Source organism: Lagopus muta, chromosome 16, assembly GCF_023343835.1.
Source record: "Lagopus muta isolate bLagMut1 chromosome 16, bLagMut1 primary, whole genome shotgun sequence".
NCBI classification, from domain to species: domain Eukaryota; kingdom Metazoa; phylum Chordata; class Aves; order Galliformes; family Phasianidae; genus Lagopus; species Lagopus muta.
The window spans coordinates 5197523-5217805 of NC_064448.1; the positions used below are offsets into that span (position 1 = coordinate 5197523).

Here is a 20283-nt window from a genome sequence, read left to right on the forward strand (position 1 = left end):
CATTTTAAAGCCAAACCAGGAAAAGATGTCACATCTCATATTTGATTACACCTAGCAGACAAGAATCATCCAGCTCTTAATGTCTAATTAATAGTTAAATTTAGGTGAAAATAAACATGAAAAGTCATGATGTAATTGCAACATGCTACCCTGATAATTAAACGCCTTGAAATCTTGCAATAAAAGATGCTCTTTGAAATCTGCTGAAAAAAGTCTCAGGAACCCTTTTGCCCCCTCCACTCGCTGTTTCACCTGTAGACAGAACATTTAAAGGTGGTGGGGAAATTAAGGCCAATGCAACTGGGTGCTGGTTTTGCTCTTACAGCTGCATGCATAACACAGTGGTTCAGAACCAGATAAGTAATTGCTTGCCTGATACACAAACAGTATGTTACAAATGAAAAGCACATTCCAATGCAAATAGGCTTGAAAAGCAACCCCAGCACCTCAGTGCTGATGGAGTTTTATTTCTAGAACATAGTACTAGCCTTGAACCAGGTTATTAGCAGTGGAAGGGAACACAGTGTGTCCTCCTGGAAAGCCACTGTGTTTGCAGAATTTTATTGCTGGATGGCAGGATTTTCTGCTGGGGGAAGGCAGAAGGGAGAGTTTTCTCCTCCCTCTCACCTTGATGGATGTGCGCTGCAGAGCAGAAATCTGAGAGGTGTCAGGAATGATGGAGTGATGCTGAAAGCTCTGATAAATGAGTTCTTGAAAGTCCTGTTGCAGCCGTTTAAGGTGTTACTGTCTCACTGCCAGGGCTGCCTCCCCATTGCAAAGTGCATAGAATAGAGGACATGCCCCCACTTAGGAACTGGAGCTCATGGTCCACATTAGCTCAGCCACAAGAGGGAAAGGGAGGGGTGTGAAGAAGGGGGATGTAGATACATGTTCTGTGCTACTGACTTGGTTCATAGGAAGTAAATTGCTTTGGGATGGCAGTAATGACTTCTGCTGCAGTGATTTGTTTAGGGAGCATGTAAAAACCTTGAGAATGAACGTTGTGAGTCCTGAAGCTGTAACTCTCTTTTTTCTTTTCCCTTCCAGCTTGCTGCATTAGAGAGGCAAGTGTTTGATTTCCTGGGATACCAGTGGGCCCCTATCCTAGCCAACTTCCTTCACATCATCATTGTTATCCTTGGCCTGTTTGGCACCATTCAGTACAGACCTCGCTACATAGTGGTGGTAAGTAATATCTGCTTTGTTCTGAGCCTTTCCTCTGGTGGGACACAGCAAGTGATGAGGAACCACGTAAAGCCCTTGGGAAATCAGGCATGAGCACTGCAAACAGTTTTAGCAGGAGGTGCCTGGCTGTGCTAAAGAACACTTTGTTCAGTGTTTGGAATTTCTGCTGTACTTGCTCCAAACTTGGAAGATTTCAGATGATTATTGCTTGTACACATAACACAAAGACACCATAAAACAAAGAGGGAGAAATAGATGCTGGACAAACATGTGGCAGGAGCTCTTCTACCTCCTCCAGCACTCTGCACCCATGCCTCTAATTAGGTAGAGGACCTTCTGCATATGAGAAACAGAGGAACAGGAAAAGATGACGGTGCTGACTCAGTGCATTTAACTGCCCCCAGCTGAAATATATGTATGTATATATATATAAGCTGATTCCAGTGACTTCCTCATGTTTATTGTTTTTCTCTCTCCCTCCTGTTCTCTTTTAGTATGCCATCTGGACTGCAGTTTGGGTCACCTGGAACATTTTCATCATCTGTTTTTACTTAGAAGTGGGAGGGCTCTCAAAGGTGAGTGTGAGCTCTGTGAGTGCAAGCCCAGGCTTTGCTGCAAAGAGAACAGAGTTTAGTAGTGAGATAAGGGGGAGGGGGCTACCTGGGAACTAACCTTGCTTTCTCTAATACTGGTTGCTTTACTTGTGGTGGAGGATTAATGCTTATTGTATGGCAAGAATGAGGGGTTAAAAGTTCATTGGGAGCCCTTTGCTGGTTAGTGCAAGTAGTAGCTGGAATAAGTCCTGTTGGCATATGGGATAAAGTGTCTTTGCTTTTTAAAGGTAAGGGCAAGCCTGTCAGCAGAGCTATCCTGAGAGAAGATGGCATTTGAGGGCTAATTCCCAGCTGTGATGTAGAGGTGGCTGAGGAAGGCTGTGAGCTAACTGGATTATAGCTGATCCCCTTGTGATCTGATAGCACCTGGGAAGGAAGGTGTGCAATGGGAGAGGAAGACACTGGGGAGCAGTGAGAGCGCTTGCTTTCTTGGGGAGAGGTCCAGGGGGATTCAGTCTGGGCTCACTTGGGCTGAGAACTTTGCTGGAACTTCTTCTCTGGTATCTCTTTATCTTTTACCTCCTGCTGAAGACCTGATGTCCCTCAACAGCATGGATGGGGTAGCTGTGGTGGATGCACTGGGCCAGGGATCTGCTGTTACACCTTCTGGGAACAAATAAAAGCACATAGGGAAGGATGGTGCATCTCTGAACACTGCCTCGGTGATGTGGCTTCTCTGTCTTAATTCTTCCTTCTTAGTTACAGTGGCCTCTGTCCAAGGGAGTTGTGAGCTACTGTGTCTCTTCAAAGATAGCTCTTTAAAGATGAAATGAGCTCACTGTTGCTGTCTGCTTAACAAGGGGTGAGTCAGAAATAATAAAAATGGGAAGCGAGCCCTAAGCTAAGCCTGGGCTGTGAGCAATGCATGCGAAGTGTTGCTGCAGCTTAGTGGACTAAGGGTGATTATGGGCTATGGGTTCACTTCAGAGCACTCTACATCTGGCCTGAATTCTCAGGTCATGTATCTAAGTTGCAGTCATAATTGGAACAGCGTTTCATTTCTGTTTTTTTTAACAGACCTACAGTAAGTTGTGAGTGACAGCATAAATCCTTTGCAGATAAGAACATGTAACTTCTTAATTCCTCAGTTAATCTCCATTTCCCCTCACAATTATCCATAGAAACTTTGAGAGAGTTCTTGCCCAAAACAGCGATTACTCATGAGCTGGAAGCTCAGCCTGAGATGATCTTCATCTTGGCTGTGGCCAATTAAAAAAAAAAACAACAAAATCTTATCTGTTTTAAAGCTCCCTTAGGAGAGAAAATAATGGCATAGAAAAACTGCTCTGGGAGCTTCCCTGACAGCAGTGTTTGCTTCCAGCCAGCTGATTGTTTGTGTTTACTAATCCCAACCTGCCCTACATCAGGTGAGGTGAGGCTGCTGTTCTGCAATTCAGACAGCATGAAAAACTCTGCTTTCTCCACTGCAGAGGGGCTTCACCTCATAACCTTGCTCTGCACTGTGGCTTGTTTCAGCAAAGTCAGTGCATAATGAACCTTTATTTGGCTTGTGGGATGATCACTATGACTGGGAGCTTCTGATAGATCTGGGCTTCTGTATTAGTTGTTACTGATGTGGTGGGCTCTCTATGGCTGCAATGAAAGCTTCATGTTGCTGGTTTAGTGGCAACGCTGGGGAAAACAAAACCAAATGCTGTTTGTGGTAAAATGCTTTACAGCCTTTTTTCTATTCCTCCTGAGTTGTTTCATTTTAAAAGTTGTTTCATTTTCTTGTCAGAAATACGATGCCTTCTTTCCTTTTCTTTGTAAGTCGTCCTGCAGTAAGCAGGACAATTCTAAGATTAGATTCTAAGTTTTAGAAGAAGGCCTCCAGTGTAGTGATGCTGGTTGGGTAAAGAGTAACTCATTAACTACTAAACTAAGCACAGGTATGTCAGAGAGTATTTCAGACAGGCACTGCACAATTGCTTGGTCCACGTACAAGGTTTTAAGGAGCTGATAACTCTGAGCAAGGTCTTCAGATGCTGTTTCCTCTGATTCCTGAGGAGCCTTTGGGAGGGAAGTCTTCCTGCCTGGCCCCTCTGCTTTGCTGACAAGGGCCGCCTGCCAGGGAGATCTGTCAGCAGCTGGCTAATTTATAATGACAGAATGCAGGAAGGGCAGTGAGCTAGAAAGGATGGGGTTTGTTAAGTTAGTGGCTGATAATGGCAGCCCAGTGCAACTGAAACAGGTGATAACTCAGATGGGCTGACAAAGGGGTGAAAGGACTCAAGTGGTTCTTCTGTAACAGGTTTAGGATGTGCCTGGAGAACTGAGGAAATAGTTATGATGGTGAGGTGGAAATGCTGTCACGGCTTGAAGCAGTGATGGAGCACATGGTGGGAAGGCAGGGCTAACACAGGGGAGCTCAGCTGCATGCAGTGCTCCTGAGTGACTGGAAGGGGTGGAGCCAGGATCCCCTCATTTGAGGGTTGGCAATGGAGGTGAGGATATGCATGCTGCATCCTGGGACTTTTCCACCCTGCTATTATTGCTGTGTTTTCTATTGCACCATAGTGTTACAGATGGTCAAATGCACTCATAGCAAGAAAATTGTTTGCTTTCATGACTAAACCAGCATTCATTGTGCTGAGGGAGTACAGGCTGCAGACAGGGTTATGCCATGTGAGACAGGGCTGTGGTGGGTACCAAAGCTTGCATGGGTGCCTGGCTAAATGAATAAACAGAAACCAAGGTCACCACAGCTGTGAGTTCTGTGAGATGAAGCCCTGTTTCAGCCCACAGACAAGTCGGAGTAAGGGTTGAGAGACTCAGTTATAAAGCCAGTGTTATCCATAGTAATGGGCTGGTAGATGTGTGGTTGCTGAAAAGCACTTCAGGGGATTGCTGTTCACCTTCCTTTCTCAACCAATTGCTCCTGCCCTGCGCCTTTCCTCCTTTGAGTTGTCTGTCACTGCCCACCCTCTATTTATTTACTCCTGTATTTCCCAACATTTCCCAGAGTGCTTTATCCTCCAGGTTCCTCCAGCAGTGCTTGCTCTCTGCTGGCCACAGAAGCCCTGAGGATGGCTGTTCCAGCTGCCTCTGTTCAGTTATAGTGACTTGCTAACTGCTGCTATCCCCTAATCATTAGTTACAACAACCTTTTAAGGTTTGGATATTTTTATTTTATTTTTTTTAATCTAAAGGGAAAATGTTCTTTCCTGCTCTGTGAATCTATTTTCTATTTCCTGGAAGAGCTAAGCTGGCCTGACTTCTATTTTTTCTATCCTGCTATTTCTTATCTTGCTATCTTTTCATAGTAGCAATAATGGAGTACAAAGTATGGCATAGGAAAACTTCATTAGGTGGACAGACACAAATGGGTCTGCACAGGTGTTTAAGAAAACACTTCCTCTGTTGCTGGGAAAGGCCTCTAAGTGTGTCAGCATATGTCAGCTTTACTGGAAGTGCCTTGCCAGCGAGCAGGCAGGAGATGCAGCAATCTGGATTTGAAAAGCTGCTTCTCAGCACCAGCAGTGAGATGGTGCTATACCTTTGAGAGGCTCTTGGCAGCTCTGCCTCTGCTCAGAGTTCTGAGCACACTTGTAGTGTGTGGGGGAAATTTTGTCTCTACAAGGTCAGTAATGCTGCTCTGTATCACTGTGCTTGATGGTACTCCCAGATAGCCCTCTCTTCAGACTGCTGTTCTTCTTCCTCTGGTTTGTTCCTTTTAATCTCTCTTTTTTTTTTTGCCTACCTAGCCATTGGAAGCTATCTTCTTAATATGTAGGCTGTGTCTGAAATAACATGCTACGCTGCCTACTTGCTGCAAAGCATGCTGCTGCAACACCCTGGTATGAGTTGTCTCTTTGAATTAATAATTAAAGTCATGCTGGTAAGGCATATGAGCATTGGTCTGTCCAGCTGCAGTGCTGATAGACTCTTCATCATGAACTTCAGAAGTGCTCGGAGAGGCTTGAGGAATTGCTATTGAGGAATTGCTATTGTGTGTTTCAACTGATCCCTTTGTCTCCCTGGAATTATTCATTTTGTAAAGATGGTTTCTTTTTTTGTTTCTTTCCCCTTCCCTCCTTTATATTCTCTCAAGTCTACATAATGTTTCGATCTGAATTCAGAGACATGGTGGTCTAAATCTCCTCTTGAAACAAGAAGAAAAAGGAAACCCTTATGAGCCAGATGATGGAGGGGGGGGGGCAGGTTGCAGGGGGAAGGTATTTTTATTCCAGAGAATCTGGATGGCGTCTCTGGGATGACTTTGTACCTGAATAAATCCTGAGAGGAGGATGGATAAAATGTATGCATAGCTACAATTGTCCCTCAACTCCACCTCAGTTTAGAAACTGGAAGCCTGAGCTTTGCCCTCCAGGTGCTGTGGCATGGTCAACAAGCCTGCTGAGAACCAACAGAAGCACTTCTGTGTTGTCTCAGGGTGATTAGGCTATTCACTACATGTGATGTTCTGTAGGAAAACGTTACTTTTCCCCATCTGATAAAAAATATTTCCAAGTTAAAAGATGTAAAACGATTCTGCTGTCAAATTCTGGGGGCTCTCATACGGGGTTCACCTTGTTTCCTGAGCCATTTTAATGCTGTTTTCTCTGGTAATTAAGGAAATACTGGGGAGGGAATTCATAAGGCTGTTAACTAGATGTAAAAGCATCTCTGATTAGTCCTTTAGAAAATGCTTTTTTAAAAAGATTTCAGAAAAAGAATATTTTAGAAGTAAGCTTACAAAACACAGCTGTCTTCCCTGAGTGTCAGAGCTAGGTGTGAGTTTCCCCATGGGAAACAGTGGGGTGAAGCTGGGAGCACAAAACAGGCTCGCTAAAAGGCAGGCACAACAGTTTTAGTGCCGTTGTCTTCCTTCTCACACTGATGGCAAATGGATAGCAACCAGGTGCTACAGTAGTTGAGAGAGAAATGTGATTTTTGGCTGGCCTTCAACACACTCCTGGGAAGGAGCTCGTATCGCTCTTTGCTTGTATTCCTCTGGAGGCTGAAGGTTAAAGAGGAAGCGATAGCCCTTCAAATAGCATCCTGTCAAGGAACGAGGGGGAGTGTGGTTACACAGCTCCTTCTCTCCCTGCAGCAGGGCTTGCTCCCTTCTGGGACTCATTAGTGTCTTTCAAGCTGCATGCTGTTTTTAAGAATATTTCAGTATGTTTAGACTTCAGATGCTGTACAGACAGGTTTGGGGAAACAGCTGTTTCCTAAATTTTCTTGTGATTGATCCTATTCTCATGGTTTTAGTGTACCTTATTTTATAGTTTCATTTCTCTTCAACCATCTCCTCACAAATGAAGCTGGCAATCCACAGGAGACATCCTAGAGTTGTTTTCCTCATCTCCTAGCAAGCACCTCACAACAGAAGGTCAATTAACTGATTTCCTTGAATGCTCTTTTATTATGCTTCATTCATGCAGGTATCCTCCAAGGAGATCCATCCAGGGACACAAGCAAAGGAACAGCACTGCTTTGCTTGTTGAGCTCCTTTCATTTGCACTGCCCTTGTGCCCTGCAGTGCTGCAGACAGATGCATGTTCAGAAAGGTGTCTGCACTGCGAACCTGAGGGCATGCACAACTCTAGTGTGCAATCAGTATTTGTGTTATATTGGTGAAGAGGATGGCTCAAGCATGCAAGTTGTACTTTCAGAATTCAGATGTGCTTTTTTCCCAATCTGCTCTTAACTGGAGTATGATAAGTTTTGGACAGAGCTGAAGTGTAACTGTAAGTGAAAAACAGTGACTGCTTTTTAGGCTTTTAGGACTTCCTGTTCTTCCACCTGTCTATCTGCAGCCTAGCACTTGTTCTGCTTTTTCATGCTCAATTCACAAACAAGCTCTTTGCTTCTGCAACAGAGTTAAGCCAGAAAAAACAAACCCAAAACTATAAGCACTGATGATATGGAGAGTAAAAGCATGTTCCTTATTTTTTCCAAACACGCAAGAATTCTTCTGAAAGGAGTAGAGAACAGCATGGGATGGGCTGATAGGTGGGAAAATCCATGGATCTCAGAACATGCAAAGCTGGGAGAGAAAGAGCAAGCTTTGCAAAAAAGCTGTGATTTAGCTGATAGATGGGATCACTGTGGACCACTGAAGAGCAATGCCCAGCTGAGGGAGAAGGCTGAAGACATTTCTGACAAAACTGCGAGAATGTACGAGAGGAAATTGTCTCTTGAAATGTAGATAGCGCAGCACCTTGCACTGTGTGTGTTATCCCGGAGCTGCCAATCTGATTATTCCTCTCAGCCTTTAAAATGCAGACAGCTCTCTTTGCATTCCCAACTGTTAAATCTTCTCTATTGTCTTTCCTTTGCTGTTCAGACTGCTTTTGCACTGGTGCCATACTTCATCTCCATGCCCTCCTCCATCTACTGTAAAACACATCCCATCTGTTGTAGTGATTACGTCGGGAACTTGGCAGCTGTCTTTTCACTTAATTGTCCACATTTCTTAACATGTGCTTCCTGCAGCATATTTTAATAACAGCTCTGCAAACTGTTTTTGAGTATCTGTGTTGCAGTGGGGGGTTTCTACACGATGTGTGTACTGGGGCGGTTGGCTTCTATTCACAAGTCTGGCTGCCACTCTAATTTTCTGCACTCTGGTTTGCCCCCGGCTATGAATGCAGACACGAGAAAACGTTATCTGCTGGTCTACCTGGCTGAGCTCCCTCTACTGGCAGTGGAGATGGGCCGTCTCTCCTGAGTGTGATTCAGACTGGATTAGCTGCTCTGTCTGTTGATCCCTCTGGACCCCATGGGGAATCAAGGCTGCAGAGCTGCCCCCCTGCGTTTCTCATGTTAGGAAGTGTGAATATTCCAGGCTTGGACTGCTGCGTTTTTGGGAGCTGCCTCTTTTCTGCAGGCAGCATGTAGGATTCCAGTATGAGAGTGCTAGGTAGTATGTGGATAGGTGTGAAATAATTCACCTTAGGGGGAATGTATCCAATATTTATTTCTACCCAGTAGAGATGCATGGATTCTCTGCCTGACCTGTGTGGCAATCTGTCCTTCAGAATAAAACTTGCAATTCCTTATTCTGTACTATGGCCAAAAGGCATTGTTGATCCTTCATTGGAGTGATGCTGGGCACCCAGGTACTTCGTGCTCATCTCTGCAGTGATGTGCTTGATCTTTCCTGTGCCTTTCCTTTAGTTCTCAATGTGTTTTTCCATTTGGAAGAGGACTTTGCTGTGTCCTATAAGGTCAAAATCCCTAAGAACTCTTGGGCATAACAACTGGTATCATTACTTTCTCAAGTGTGTTGTCACTTTTAAATGAGCAGCTGCTTGCACGCACAACTCCTGCACTACTCATGATTGCATTGGTTATCAAATTAGCAAAGATAAGAGCAAAACAAAAAAGCCTGCTGAAGTGGAGTTGAAAAGGAATTCCTGGAAAAGTGTTTGTAAGAAGCTGCAATCATCACTGTGAGGTCAGCTCAGCTGGGTAATTTGACCTGAGGCTGGCAGTGCATAAAAGTTAACGGGAGAGACAGAAACACCATATGTTAAGAGTGTGGAAGGAAATTGGACAGTTTGAAATGGTAGGGGAACTTGTTGGATGGATTAAAACCTAGGAGCACAGGAAGATCTGTTGGGTTTTGAAAATCACTCTGGGGGTATGAAGTTAATTTCCTTCTGATTTGCTTTCAGTGCTCGGAGGACAGACCCATAGCATATGGTTTTTTGTTTTTGTTTTTTTTTACAGGATGCTTTTAATACTGAATATAAGGCCAATGTATGTTGATCTGTGATAGCATTTCTTGAGAGCGAGGATGTGAAAAACTTTAAGTTTCCATTGATTTTTAATACAGCATGTCAGATACTCTCAGAGTAAATGGGAATATCTTTGCAACTTCTCAGGACAGTGAGCTCTTGACGTTTAACATCTCCCGGCACCAGTCGTGGTGGAGTGAAAACGGTCCTGGCTGTGTAAGGAAGGAGGCTTCGATGTCTGGCATCGCAGGACTGGACAGCCACTCCTATATCTCTGTGATAGGCTGTGCCCTGGAGTATCGCTACATTGAGGTCATGCACAGCTCCTTCCAGATCCTGATTGCGGTGAGTACGGTGCTGAGAGCGCTGCAGGGCGGTGGTTATTGAGGAGATGCTGGTTTGTTTCCAGGTGTGTGAGTGGTCTCTACTTTCCACTGATTTTTTTTACATCATCTGATTGCAAAAGCTTCTGTAAATGTTCTTCTCCCTTGTGAATAATATTGCTATAAAGATTTGGAAACGAATAGCAGAAATCTAACAGAATTATGCATCACACGCAGCCGTCCAATAACAAATCATTCTGTATCCCTGCTGGAGTGGGGAAATTTGTGTTTGAATACGGACAGAGACTCTTCTAAAGAAGGATTTCTTCTGTTCCGTCTGACTTAATGATGGGTGAGGGAGCAAAAATATGTGTTTTTATTGTGAAGAAGTAAAAGGGAGAAAATCCTCACTGCCAGAAAGTGAAATAGACTTTAAGGAACCACAGAAAGCAGCATGTTTTATTTCTGCTGACACTTAAGATGTGCATTAAATATTTCTATTGACTCTTTCCTCATCTGAGTTTTCCATAGTCTTTAAATACTCTGCAGTAGTTCAGTGTCCTTAATGTTCACTGTTAATTAATTGCTTCTCATTTCTCTGTAAAATTAGCTGAAGGAAAAGGTCTGCTGTCTGCCTTATTTCATGGGTGCTCTTGCCTTTTGTAGCTGCAGTGGTGTTAGCAACCCACAACTTTCTAATCTGCTTTGGTTTGTTACTTTGTGGTCAGTGGCCTTAAGTACAAACTGACACGGATAGTTGAAATACCTGCATTTCAGCTTTCAGTTTTGGCTTAAAAAGGAGTAACTTGCCTTGATGAAATGATGAAGGGTTGGAAATACAGAGAAACTCCAAACTTCTGGAGTTGCAAGTACTTCTCTGCACATTTTTGGTACAAATTTCCACCGTCTTCATCCTGTATTTCCTATTAGCTGGGATAATCCATGTGACCCAGTGAACTGCAGGGAGCAGGCGAGACTCGGACTCTGTTCTGGCTATGTCACACAAACCAGGCAGAGAGAGAAGTTCCTGTTTCCTGAGTTGGATGAGCTCCCTGGCTTCTATGCAGGCCGTTAATATTCTGTGAGTTTTCCTTCAGGGAGGGTGTTCCAAATCAAAAGATCTGCGAGTTGCATCAGTGCGTTTGTATGAGAGAACCTAGGCATCCAAAAGATTAGAAACTGTTTTCTTTAAGAGCTGTTAGCTGGAACAGGACTGATGCTGATGATTTGGTGCCGGTCCTGAGTTTGGTGAAGTCAGAACTTCCCAGAAATCAAAGTGTCACTGTTAGCATCCTTCCTACACATCTGACTGACACAAGTACCTGTGCCCCAGATAGAAGCTTGGCCAACAAATAGTCCCAGGTTGGATGAGAAAGACCTTTGCTTTACATCAGCTAACTAAAACTTGAGCAGATGGCCCTAATCTAAGTGGTCACACAGATGTGTATGAGTTTGTGTCCCTGGGAGTGTTTTCTCCTTCACCTTTCATCCACAGGACACCACAAGGGGTGGATAGAGAAACAGAAGAGGGAACTGTAAGATAAAATAAAATGTGGGAAAATATTTTCTCTATCTTTTTCTCTGGGACTTCAGTTGCAGTAGGCTTTTGCATCCTAAACACTGGAAATGAGAATACAGTACTTATATGCAAGAAAGCCACGTGGGCTGAGCTGTACAGAGTGAGGTAGATTTCTACTTGTCCTGTAATAAAAGTAGAATATTGAAGCCCCAGGCCTGTAGCTCCTGCCAGCTCTGAAATGCATAGTTTTGTCACGTACTGGGGAGAATAGAACTACTTCTCCCTGCTTTGCTGAGGTAAGGCAGAAAGAAAGCTTCTTCATATTCTCATTCAGACCTTCGCTGAAAACAGCCAGTTCTCTCCCATTTTAGCCTCTAAGGGTCAAACTCTTTGATCCCTTCCAGTATTTTTTGTTCCCTTTATCTCATTTTAAGGTAGATTTTATTACAGGCTGCTGTTCTCAGAGTGCCTGGCAGGTACTGCGCAGCAGGCGGGCAGAGGGGCTGGATCAATACTACAGAAATTAGGAACTGAAGGCTCGGGGGGGCAGTGATGTGACCTAATTCCCTCCTTGTCTGCTGCACATTTGAGATCTGAATAGTCAGTTAAGAAGGGGGAGGGACAGGCAAAATTGTTGTGTTCTTCTGTTGGTTTTGCTTTAAGGGTTTTTAGAATTTGATTTGTTGTTGTTGTTTTTGATTCGTGATCCAGCAGTGCAATATCAGTGTTCTGTAATTATGCAGTATCTAGCTGAGGAGTTCTTTGTTTTCTGGGGATACCAATTCCTTCAGAGTTTTGAGGACTATAGTACTCGGGAGTACTGTGTACTCGGGAAAAGGTTGAGTTAATCTTGCTGAAGTTGATCTTACATGCCAGAGGAAAGAGAAAGCAAACCCTAGGCCATATGGTAACCACAGTGACGGCTGTCATCTTGACTCCTGCTGTGGCTGTATTATCCCACTCCTGTGCATATATTTGAAGAGTATGCATAAGGTCTCACTCTACTTTTGTTTAGAGCTTGTCTGTATTTCTTGAAGGCAAAAACGACTGCTTTAATATGGAGTGGGATCAAACTTGGGCATATCAGTCAACAGTTATTCATGATATGAATAGCTGTATGGCCCAGTATGAAAATCTTGCTTGATGCTTTAGAATAGAAGATACTGGAAGAGAAAAAACTTGTTAGAACAAAACTTCTTCAAATCAGTACTAGTATAGAAATGTCACCATACATGTAATCCTACCAACCCAATCAGGAAATGCAACAGCAACCAAAAAATCTGTTTTGTATTCTTAGCAAGGATTTATCTTGCATCTCCCCATCTTGCTAGCCAGCAGGGAGAGGAGTGATTTCTGATTTTGAAATATGTGGTGTAGCTCTGGGCTATCCATATGGTAGTTCTGGGAGTTGGAGGGTTAGGCTTTTCCTGAGGCTCTGTTGAATGGGGTGGAAATTGGAAATCTCTTCCCTTTGCCTGCCTGTCTGCTGTTTTCACTCCAACTGACAGGTTGGAAGGTTCCCAGGAAGGCAGCAATGCAAGATTTGACAGCAGATGTTATGTGAGAAGCAAGGCGCAGGAGATGCTTTGCTGTTGGCAGAAGCTAGATTTTCAGTGGTTGTGACTGCATCCAAAAAGTAAAGAGGTCAGAGAACCAAAGCATTTTGCTCCATTTGACTTTTTGGTCACAGTAGTTTTTTTTTCACAGGCTGGTTTTTGCTTTTTGTGAATTGGCCAGAGATTTCTGTATCTATATACCCTTTTGCACTGAGAACATACATGCTTCCTTAGCTTGGATTAGAAGTGAAACATGGAATTCATCTGCACTGAAGAAGGGGATTCTGAATGTATTGTTTGTGGTGGGGGAAAAAAAGGAATCGCAGGTTTCTCTTTTCTCTGGAGGGAAGAGTTGAAGAGACCAGAATTTTTTACTAGGACGGATGTAAGTTTAAAGCTAAGATTTTACACAAGCAATGGTAACACCTCCCAAAATTTGTCTTCCCATTTTTCATGTATTTTGTACACTTGTAGCCAGACGGTCTATTTCTTTAGCTCTTCCTGTAACTCAATGTTTGCGGCTCCAATACTTTCAGTGCTTCTTTTCCATGAGGATTATTCAAATTTGCTATTAAAAAGTTACTGGAGATGACTGAGGAATGGATTTCTTTTCTTTATAATTTTGGGTACACTTGTCATCTCTGCCTTTCTTGCTTTGCTGATTTGCCCAAAGAACATTTAGGACATCCCATATCCATCCTCTCTCATTCACCAGTGTGTGCGTTCCCAGGCTGTCTGACAGACTGACTGAACACACCTGTCTGCAACATGTGTTCCTAATAAAAAGCTTAATCGGATACTTGTGCAGCCTGGAGGAAGCTGGTACTGAACATGCAGAGCACGTGGAGAAACTGCAGCAGAGGCTGAAGCCCAAGAACATTCTTTGGGGAATTAGAGCAATAGCTTAGTGTCATTTTTACCTCACTAACTTTTCAGTATTTCATAAGTTCAATTGGCTTATTTCCTCCTCTTCCACCTCCCCTATATAATTTGTAAAGATCTAAGAATTACTGCTATTCCCTGAGACAGTAGAGCTTAAAACAAAGTCTTTCTTACTGAAATGAGCAACAAAGATTGTGTTTTGAGCAGGTGTGAAATTACATCCAAAGTCTTGGCCTCTGCAGCTTTCTTCTGTGTTAACTGCTGCTAACCTTGGTGATGTCTGGGGGTTTGAAGTGTCTCCTTCAAGAACAAAATCAGAAGGGCACCACTGGTATCTTTTGGAGTCTGCTCACTCCATGTTCTAGTAGACTCTTCCAGTGAAAGAGACCAGATAATAGGAATGGCAGTCCTCCCCTCTAGCTATCTTTCATTCACAATTCACGTAGGTGGAGTTCACTAAATCCCTGAGGTGATATTTTTAATTATAGTTTAGGTCAGCCAATGAAAATCCAATTCATGTTCCTGTTGTTTCTTCTCTCGTTTGTCACTGAAGCTATCCTGTTCTGGACAGGCTGCAAGACTTTCTTGAATAAAAAAGAAAATATTACATTGAATAAGCAATTTATTATTGATGAAACTCTTGTCAAGAAGGAATGGGTTATTAGATTAATGCAAGAAAATATTAAACGTGAATCAAGTCATTTTGAAACAATCAGGAGCTGAATAAAAACAAAACTCCCCACTCTAATTGAGCTGGAATCAGGAGTTTCCTGAAATGGATATCAGAAATTGCAAACTTAGATAAGGTTGGTGTGTGTGTGTATGTTATAGCATACAGTAATAGTGGATGGATTCAGAGATGCATTTTGCATGGTTATTACCCCAAAGCTCCTACTCTAAGGCGTGACAGGAAATTCTGGGAAAAGAGAAGATCTCCCTCGGATTTCCTTGGAATCAGAGCATATGTTCAGGATGCATCTTTCCTGCTTGGATATGTGTGTGCATGTAAATCACATGCTTTGACCTTATATCTTGTGATATATCTTGCTGGATCTTTAAGCTTAAATACATATGGCAGAGCAATCGCAAAAAATATGCATAATCACTCTCCTAATTTGATTCTGAGGTGACTGCAAACGCACATCAGAGACAAGAGCATACAGTAAAGTGCTTAGACGTCCACTGAATGCTGTGCCGACTTTAAGCTGAAGCATTTTATTTTTCCAGGAGCATTTATAAGGGTTTGCGTTGCTGGCTTACAGTCACTTGTCTGGGCGCGGCTGGGGCTGGCAATGCGGGCCCGCTTCAGCACCACGGCCAGCTCCGCCACTCGCCCCGCGGCCCGAAGGAGGGAAACGAAGCCGCTGTTGGTGGCAGGAAAAGAGCATGAGAAGAAGAAGATGTCTGACTGTTCTGGCCCTTGTTTGCTTTGTTCGCTTTTAAAAAGAAATAGCTCTGTTTGGAGGCGATTGTCAAAGTCAGCAGGTAAAATCAGCTGGTCAACACGTGTGGCCTTGCTGTTTCCAGCGTGCCTGGAAGGACTTTTTTTCTGAGCAAAGTTTGCTGTAGTTAATAGAAACTTAGCGTGAAGCAGCACTGGTTTTCAAAATGCACAACAAGGGAAACGTTGAATGCATAGGGCCACCTCTCCTCCACCAAGGTACTGGGATATGTTTTGATCAGATTCACCAGAGACAAAAGAGAGCTAGCTTGTCTCTTATGTGATTATAGGAGATTGTAAAGGAGATACAAGGCTTAGTGATGCTATGAAAATATTCCATTTCCTTCCAACGAGGTGTTTTTTGTCTGAGAGAGCATGGGAAATCAAGGATACCTTATAACTCCCCAGTAGAAATCTCATTAACTTGCCTTTTGTTTTCTAGTGTGATGTATGCTTCTGTCATATTAAAAATGAATGGACTCTACTTTTCTGGGTTCATCATGCATCATTCTGTCTTCCCATAGAGTGAGTCACTGTATGTTACATTCTAACTCTTGTTCAAGAAAATTGAGTTCACAGTGGAAAACAATTATGTCTCACAATAACTTTACTAATACAGTTACTGTCAACCAAGATACTGCTAAGTGGGGTGTTATGTGAAGATGTAAAATGAAGGATGGGGAGGATATTTGATTAACAGAAAGAAGGCAGAGCAAAATAAAACCTTGCTGGATCTGGAATGTTTAACTCCCATCGTACCAAAAGCTTGTTTTTCTGTTCAGGCTGGGTGAAAACTTGGTACTGAGATGGAACGAGGCAGTTCTGACATGTTAGAACTTCTACAGACTGTCAACTAAGCACAGACTCACTAGGCCACCATAAAGTGCTTTTTAATGTTCACTCATGTTTTCTGCTCTAAGTGCTGCTCTGAGCAATCAGTTGACAAGATGGTCACACCACACCAGGGTAGGTGTTACTTGAGAGGCACCCTGTTGTTTTACTGTTCCTGTTTCTATCTGGTTCCTAGGAAGTGGCAATTTCCTGCTGGTCTATGCAACGTGTGAATTAAAACCATTGCTATTGCCTTGCTTGTTTTTCACCATGCTCCAGCCATTTACTTTGCGTGCCCAAAGCTTGATTACCTCATGTGGAAGTGTTTATTCTCCAAAGATAGAGGGATATGTAAAAAAATGTGGACCTGAAATAAGACTGGAATTTTCTTCCAATGAATTTTGATCTCCAAGCCTAACTTAGAAAATATCTCAGCAGTTCTGAATGTTACTGCTGGTATATCACTGATTTTCTGGTTAACTAAGATTCTATGTCATCTGCATAAAAACTACTCTCATCTTGCTAGTAACTCCTTCACCCAAGTAATTTCTCTACCCTTCCATGCCATTTATTACAGAAATACAAAGCTGATGAATTCTTGTTCCTGTCAATAACATCTAGTGCTGTGTGTCTGTCCTGTATACAGACATCAGGCGCACCATTGCATCCCCATCACTTCTTAAGAGTTAACATGGTAGTTCTTGTATTAAAAATAAATAAATAAATAAATGCAGCCCATGTTTTTCCCAATCATTCTGGCAACAGCAGGTCTCTACTCTGAAGGTGAGGACGGGTCTTGCAAGTATTTGGTTTTGAGCTCTGACTGTGCTCCCTGCAGTGTCTTCGTCTAAGCCTACACCTGCACTCCATTCCTTACAATAAATATCACTTGGCTACACCATTTCAGTAGTGCTGCCAAGCGGAGAATAAATATTGGCTGCTAAAATCATGCCAAGTAAGTTCTGACCAGCCTTGCAAGATTGATGCTGAAATGATTTATTCTCTCTATTTTCTAGCTGGTGGGTTTTGTCTACGCCTGTTACGTTGTTAGTGTTTTTACAGAGGAAGAAGACAGCTGTAAGTATTTATCAACAGATCCTTTGGCAAAGATTTTATTCAATTTTCTTTCTCTCTCAGATGTTTATCTGTCAAGGATGAGTTGCCATAAGATCTCTTTCCATTTCTCCATCCATGTGATGTGGTACTACCTACCTTTCAAAAAACTGGCTATTTTTCTGTGATATTTTTTCCCCACATCACTAAGTGTTAATATAATCTAGTTACTCCTCCAGGACTTCGTCAGCTGAACAGTAATACCACTGAAATGCAACTAAGAGAACCTATAGCAAAGAATACAGCTTTATATTTAACTGGACCACCTGCCAAAATATGAGGATAAAGCAGAACATGAGATTTGTTGCCAAGAACCAACCTGACCTTAATTTAAAAGCAAAAGTAGCATATGTGAATCACAGGAAGGATGAGGGAGCTGACTCTGTTGTGTTTGGTAGGCAAATCTCTCAAGTGTCATGTATTCTCTGTGATGGGGCAGAACATTCAGAGAAATCACATGGATGGTTGAGTCTGTAGGATCTATACAGATACCTATAGCCTGGTCCTAGGTTATTGCCCTTCTAAAACTCCCCCTGAGAGCAGTACTTTCATACACAAAAGAATGGATGCATAGAGTTCAAATGAATGTGAAATCTGATTTCAATCGCAATATTTTGCCTTTGTTTTTCAGCTCTCAGAATGTTTAAATTGGAATAGCCTTAAGGAAATCAGTGGGTCTAGGCCAGTTTACTCTAGGTCAGGATCAGATTCAAAGGCTTTATATCCAAATATCACTTCCTTTAGTGCAAATAGCTCTGTTGTTTTGAAGAACAGCTGGTATGGATGTTAGCTGAAAAATGACAGCTTTGAACTGGATATCTTGAAAGTATGTGAAAAATGTTGGTTCACACGGGTGAGATGAGATACGTTTCTTATCTGACTTGTTCTCATGTTTGGCTGTTGTTTCCTACGTGGCTGAACTCCTTCTATGATTCTACTGGCTTTATTGATCATTTGTTCAGAACTTGGAAATGCATTTAGTGAAGGTGTTACATTGTAAGTAATATCTTTAAAATTACCCTATAGCTCTCTAATTGGCTAAATAACTTGAATTCAGAGCCTCTTTTGAATATTGTGAATTAACAACTTGACAGGGCTTATGTTAGGATGGGGAGAGGCAATCATGTGGAAGGAAGCATTATCTAGAAATACAGAGCTGTAAATTTCAGGATATGGTTTGTTGTTTTTTTCCCCACTAACAAATTCTTTTCCCCTCCCAGTTTCTCAGCTTGGAGTTAAAATGTCAGCTTGAATAATTAACAATGACAAACCATCAATATTTCACACTCACAGTGGTAGATCCTTCCAGTGACCCGAACAAATTTGAGCTGTGTTTTTAATTTTCTTTTCCATTTGTGGTTTCCTTTAAATGTTCCTTTGATATGCAGCATGAAGTAATTATAAGTGCTGAGGCACATTAATCAGGAAGCTCATGCTAACGTGATTTTCATGAGAAAACACAGCAGTAGGGACCTACTAATGCTGAACTGTGGGCAAGAATATTTTAGACATGCTAGTGCACTCAGATATATTGGTGGTAGCACAGTGATCCATGGTTAAGACTTTAAAGGGACGCAGTAGGATGCTCAGTTGAATTGGCTGTTGTTTGTGCAAGGTGCAAGACCTTACTGAAAATTTTGTGTTTTTAGGGTTTTCTAGTTTAGATGTTTTCAAATGAGGTGTTTTTATTTCTTTAACGTAGTTAAGAAAAGTTTAAGTCTCACTGGAACTACTAGGAATTATCCCCCCCAGTATACTTAGAACCTCTGCAGACTTCCCATTAACCCACAGTTCCAGAATCGCAGTATCAGCATGAAGCTATTCATTAATATGGAATTTGTGAGGATACATTGTCTCTGAGTTTCTAAATGTATTTCCAGATGTTTTTTTTCCTATCATATGTATTCAGTAAATATTTTTTTCTAGTGTTTGTTCATTTAAAAAACAAAACCGTCGAACTCATCAGCTAAAATCTAAAATAATAGTGCCACCTTCAGGAAAGTAAAAGGCATTCATATACTTAGCAACGTTCCAGTCATATTTTAATGGCATTTGAATGGGGTAGCTTTCACACTTCCAAACAAGATTCCCTAACTCAGCACCAGACAGTGATGTGGATTGGATAAACATTACAGGTTTTTGCAGGGCCTGCTAGGTCAGTCACAAATTGCACCACATCTGACCCTACTGATCCAGCTACGTTGGTCAGCTTGGTAATAAAGACTTGGCCTAATTTCAGGCGAACAAAGAGAGACTTGGAGAAACTTTCCATGGTTACTGAGGGAATTGTCACTTAAAGCATTCCTTGTTTAGTTACATTGCCCTTTTGTGAATGCTGGAGAAGGGAAGCATTGTTTCTCTTTGCATACAATTAAAAGACATTGAGTTGGCAGAGGGGACCTGAAAAATATCAGAACTGAAGATAGTGGAGTATTATCTACGGTTCTCCGAAGCTGCTGCAGTCTGTCTTGCAGGAAAGACAAGTGGGGCAATAAAATACCCACTTCACTGTATAACCTTCAAGGGGACTGCTGGCCTGCCAACTTCTCTGCTGGCATTTAGTCTCAAGCCAGTCCCCAGCTTCCTTCTTTCAGCATGTGCTTGAATGGCTGAGGCTTTGTCAGCTCAGTTATCATACAAAGTCACAGTATGGTGGCAATACCCAAGGAACGTGAGAGAGGTTCTTGTTTTTCTGGAGTCTTGTTTTGGTTTGGTTCTTTTGTTAACTCTGCACTTTAAGTCTGATGTTAGCTGATCTCCTCCTTGGCATAGAGGCTGTCCTAAAAGATCCAAGAAAAGAGGTCTATACAGGCAGAACTTTCCATTTGGCAATCATACCTGACAAATCTTTTCTTTTCTTTCTGTCTCTGCATTTTTTTTTGGTTATGCCATGACACACGCCTACTTTTCCTTTCATTTCCTTTCAACTTTCTGGCCATGTTTGTTTATTTATTTGAGTTTTGATTTTTTTTCAGTTGATTTCATTGGTGGATTTGATCCATTTCCTCTCTACCATGTCAATGAAAAACCCACCAACCTTTTGTTCAAGCAGACATACCTGTAAGTATCATCTCCTATGCTAAGAGGCAGTGCATGCCTCTGTATTTGATGGCTCAAGGGTGCCATGGGTT

At 42.4% G+C, this 20283-nt stretch overlaps 1 protein-coding gene across 6 annotated transcripts in view; it reads left to right on the plus strand.

Annotated features, from left to right (window-relative positions):
- Positions 1-20283, plus strand: part of NKAIN4 (sodium/potassium transporting ATPase interacting 4) — a 47433-nt gene that overhangs the window by 21095 nt on the left and 6055 nt on the right. For 5 of the 6 annotated variants that reach the window (XM_048962912.1, XM_048962908.1, XM_048962909.1 and 2 more), the window contains exons 2-6: positions 1048-1185; positions 1680-1760; positions 9635-9832; positions 17056-17116; positions 20128-20212. In XM_048962912.1, the coding sequence (XP_048818869.1) occupies positions 1048-1185; positions 1680-1760; positions 9635-9832; positions 17056-17116; positions 20128-20212 (563 nt within the window). The remainder of the gene's footprint in view (positions 1-1047; positions 1186-1679; positions 1761-9634; positions 9833-17055; positions 17117-20127; positions 20213-20283) is intronic. The other variant, XM_048962913.1, reaches the window with a different exon arrangement.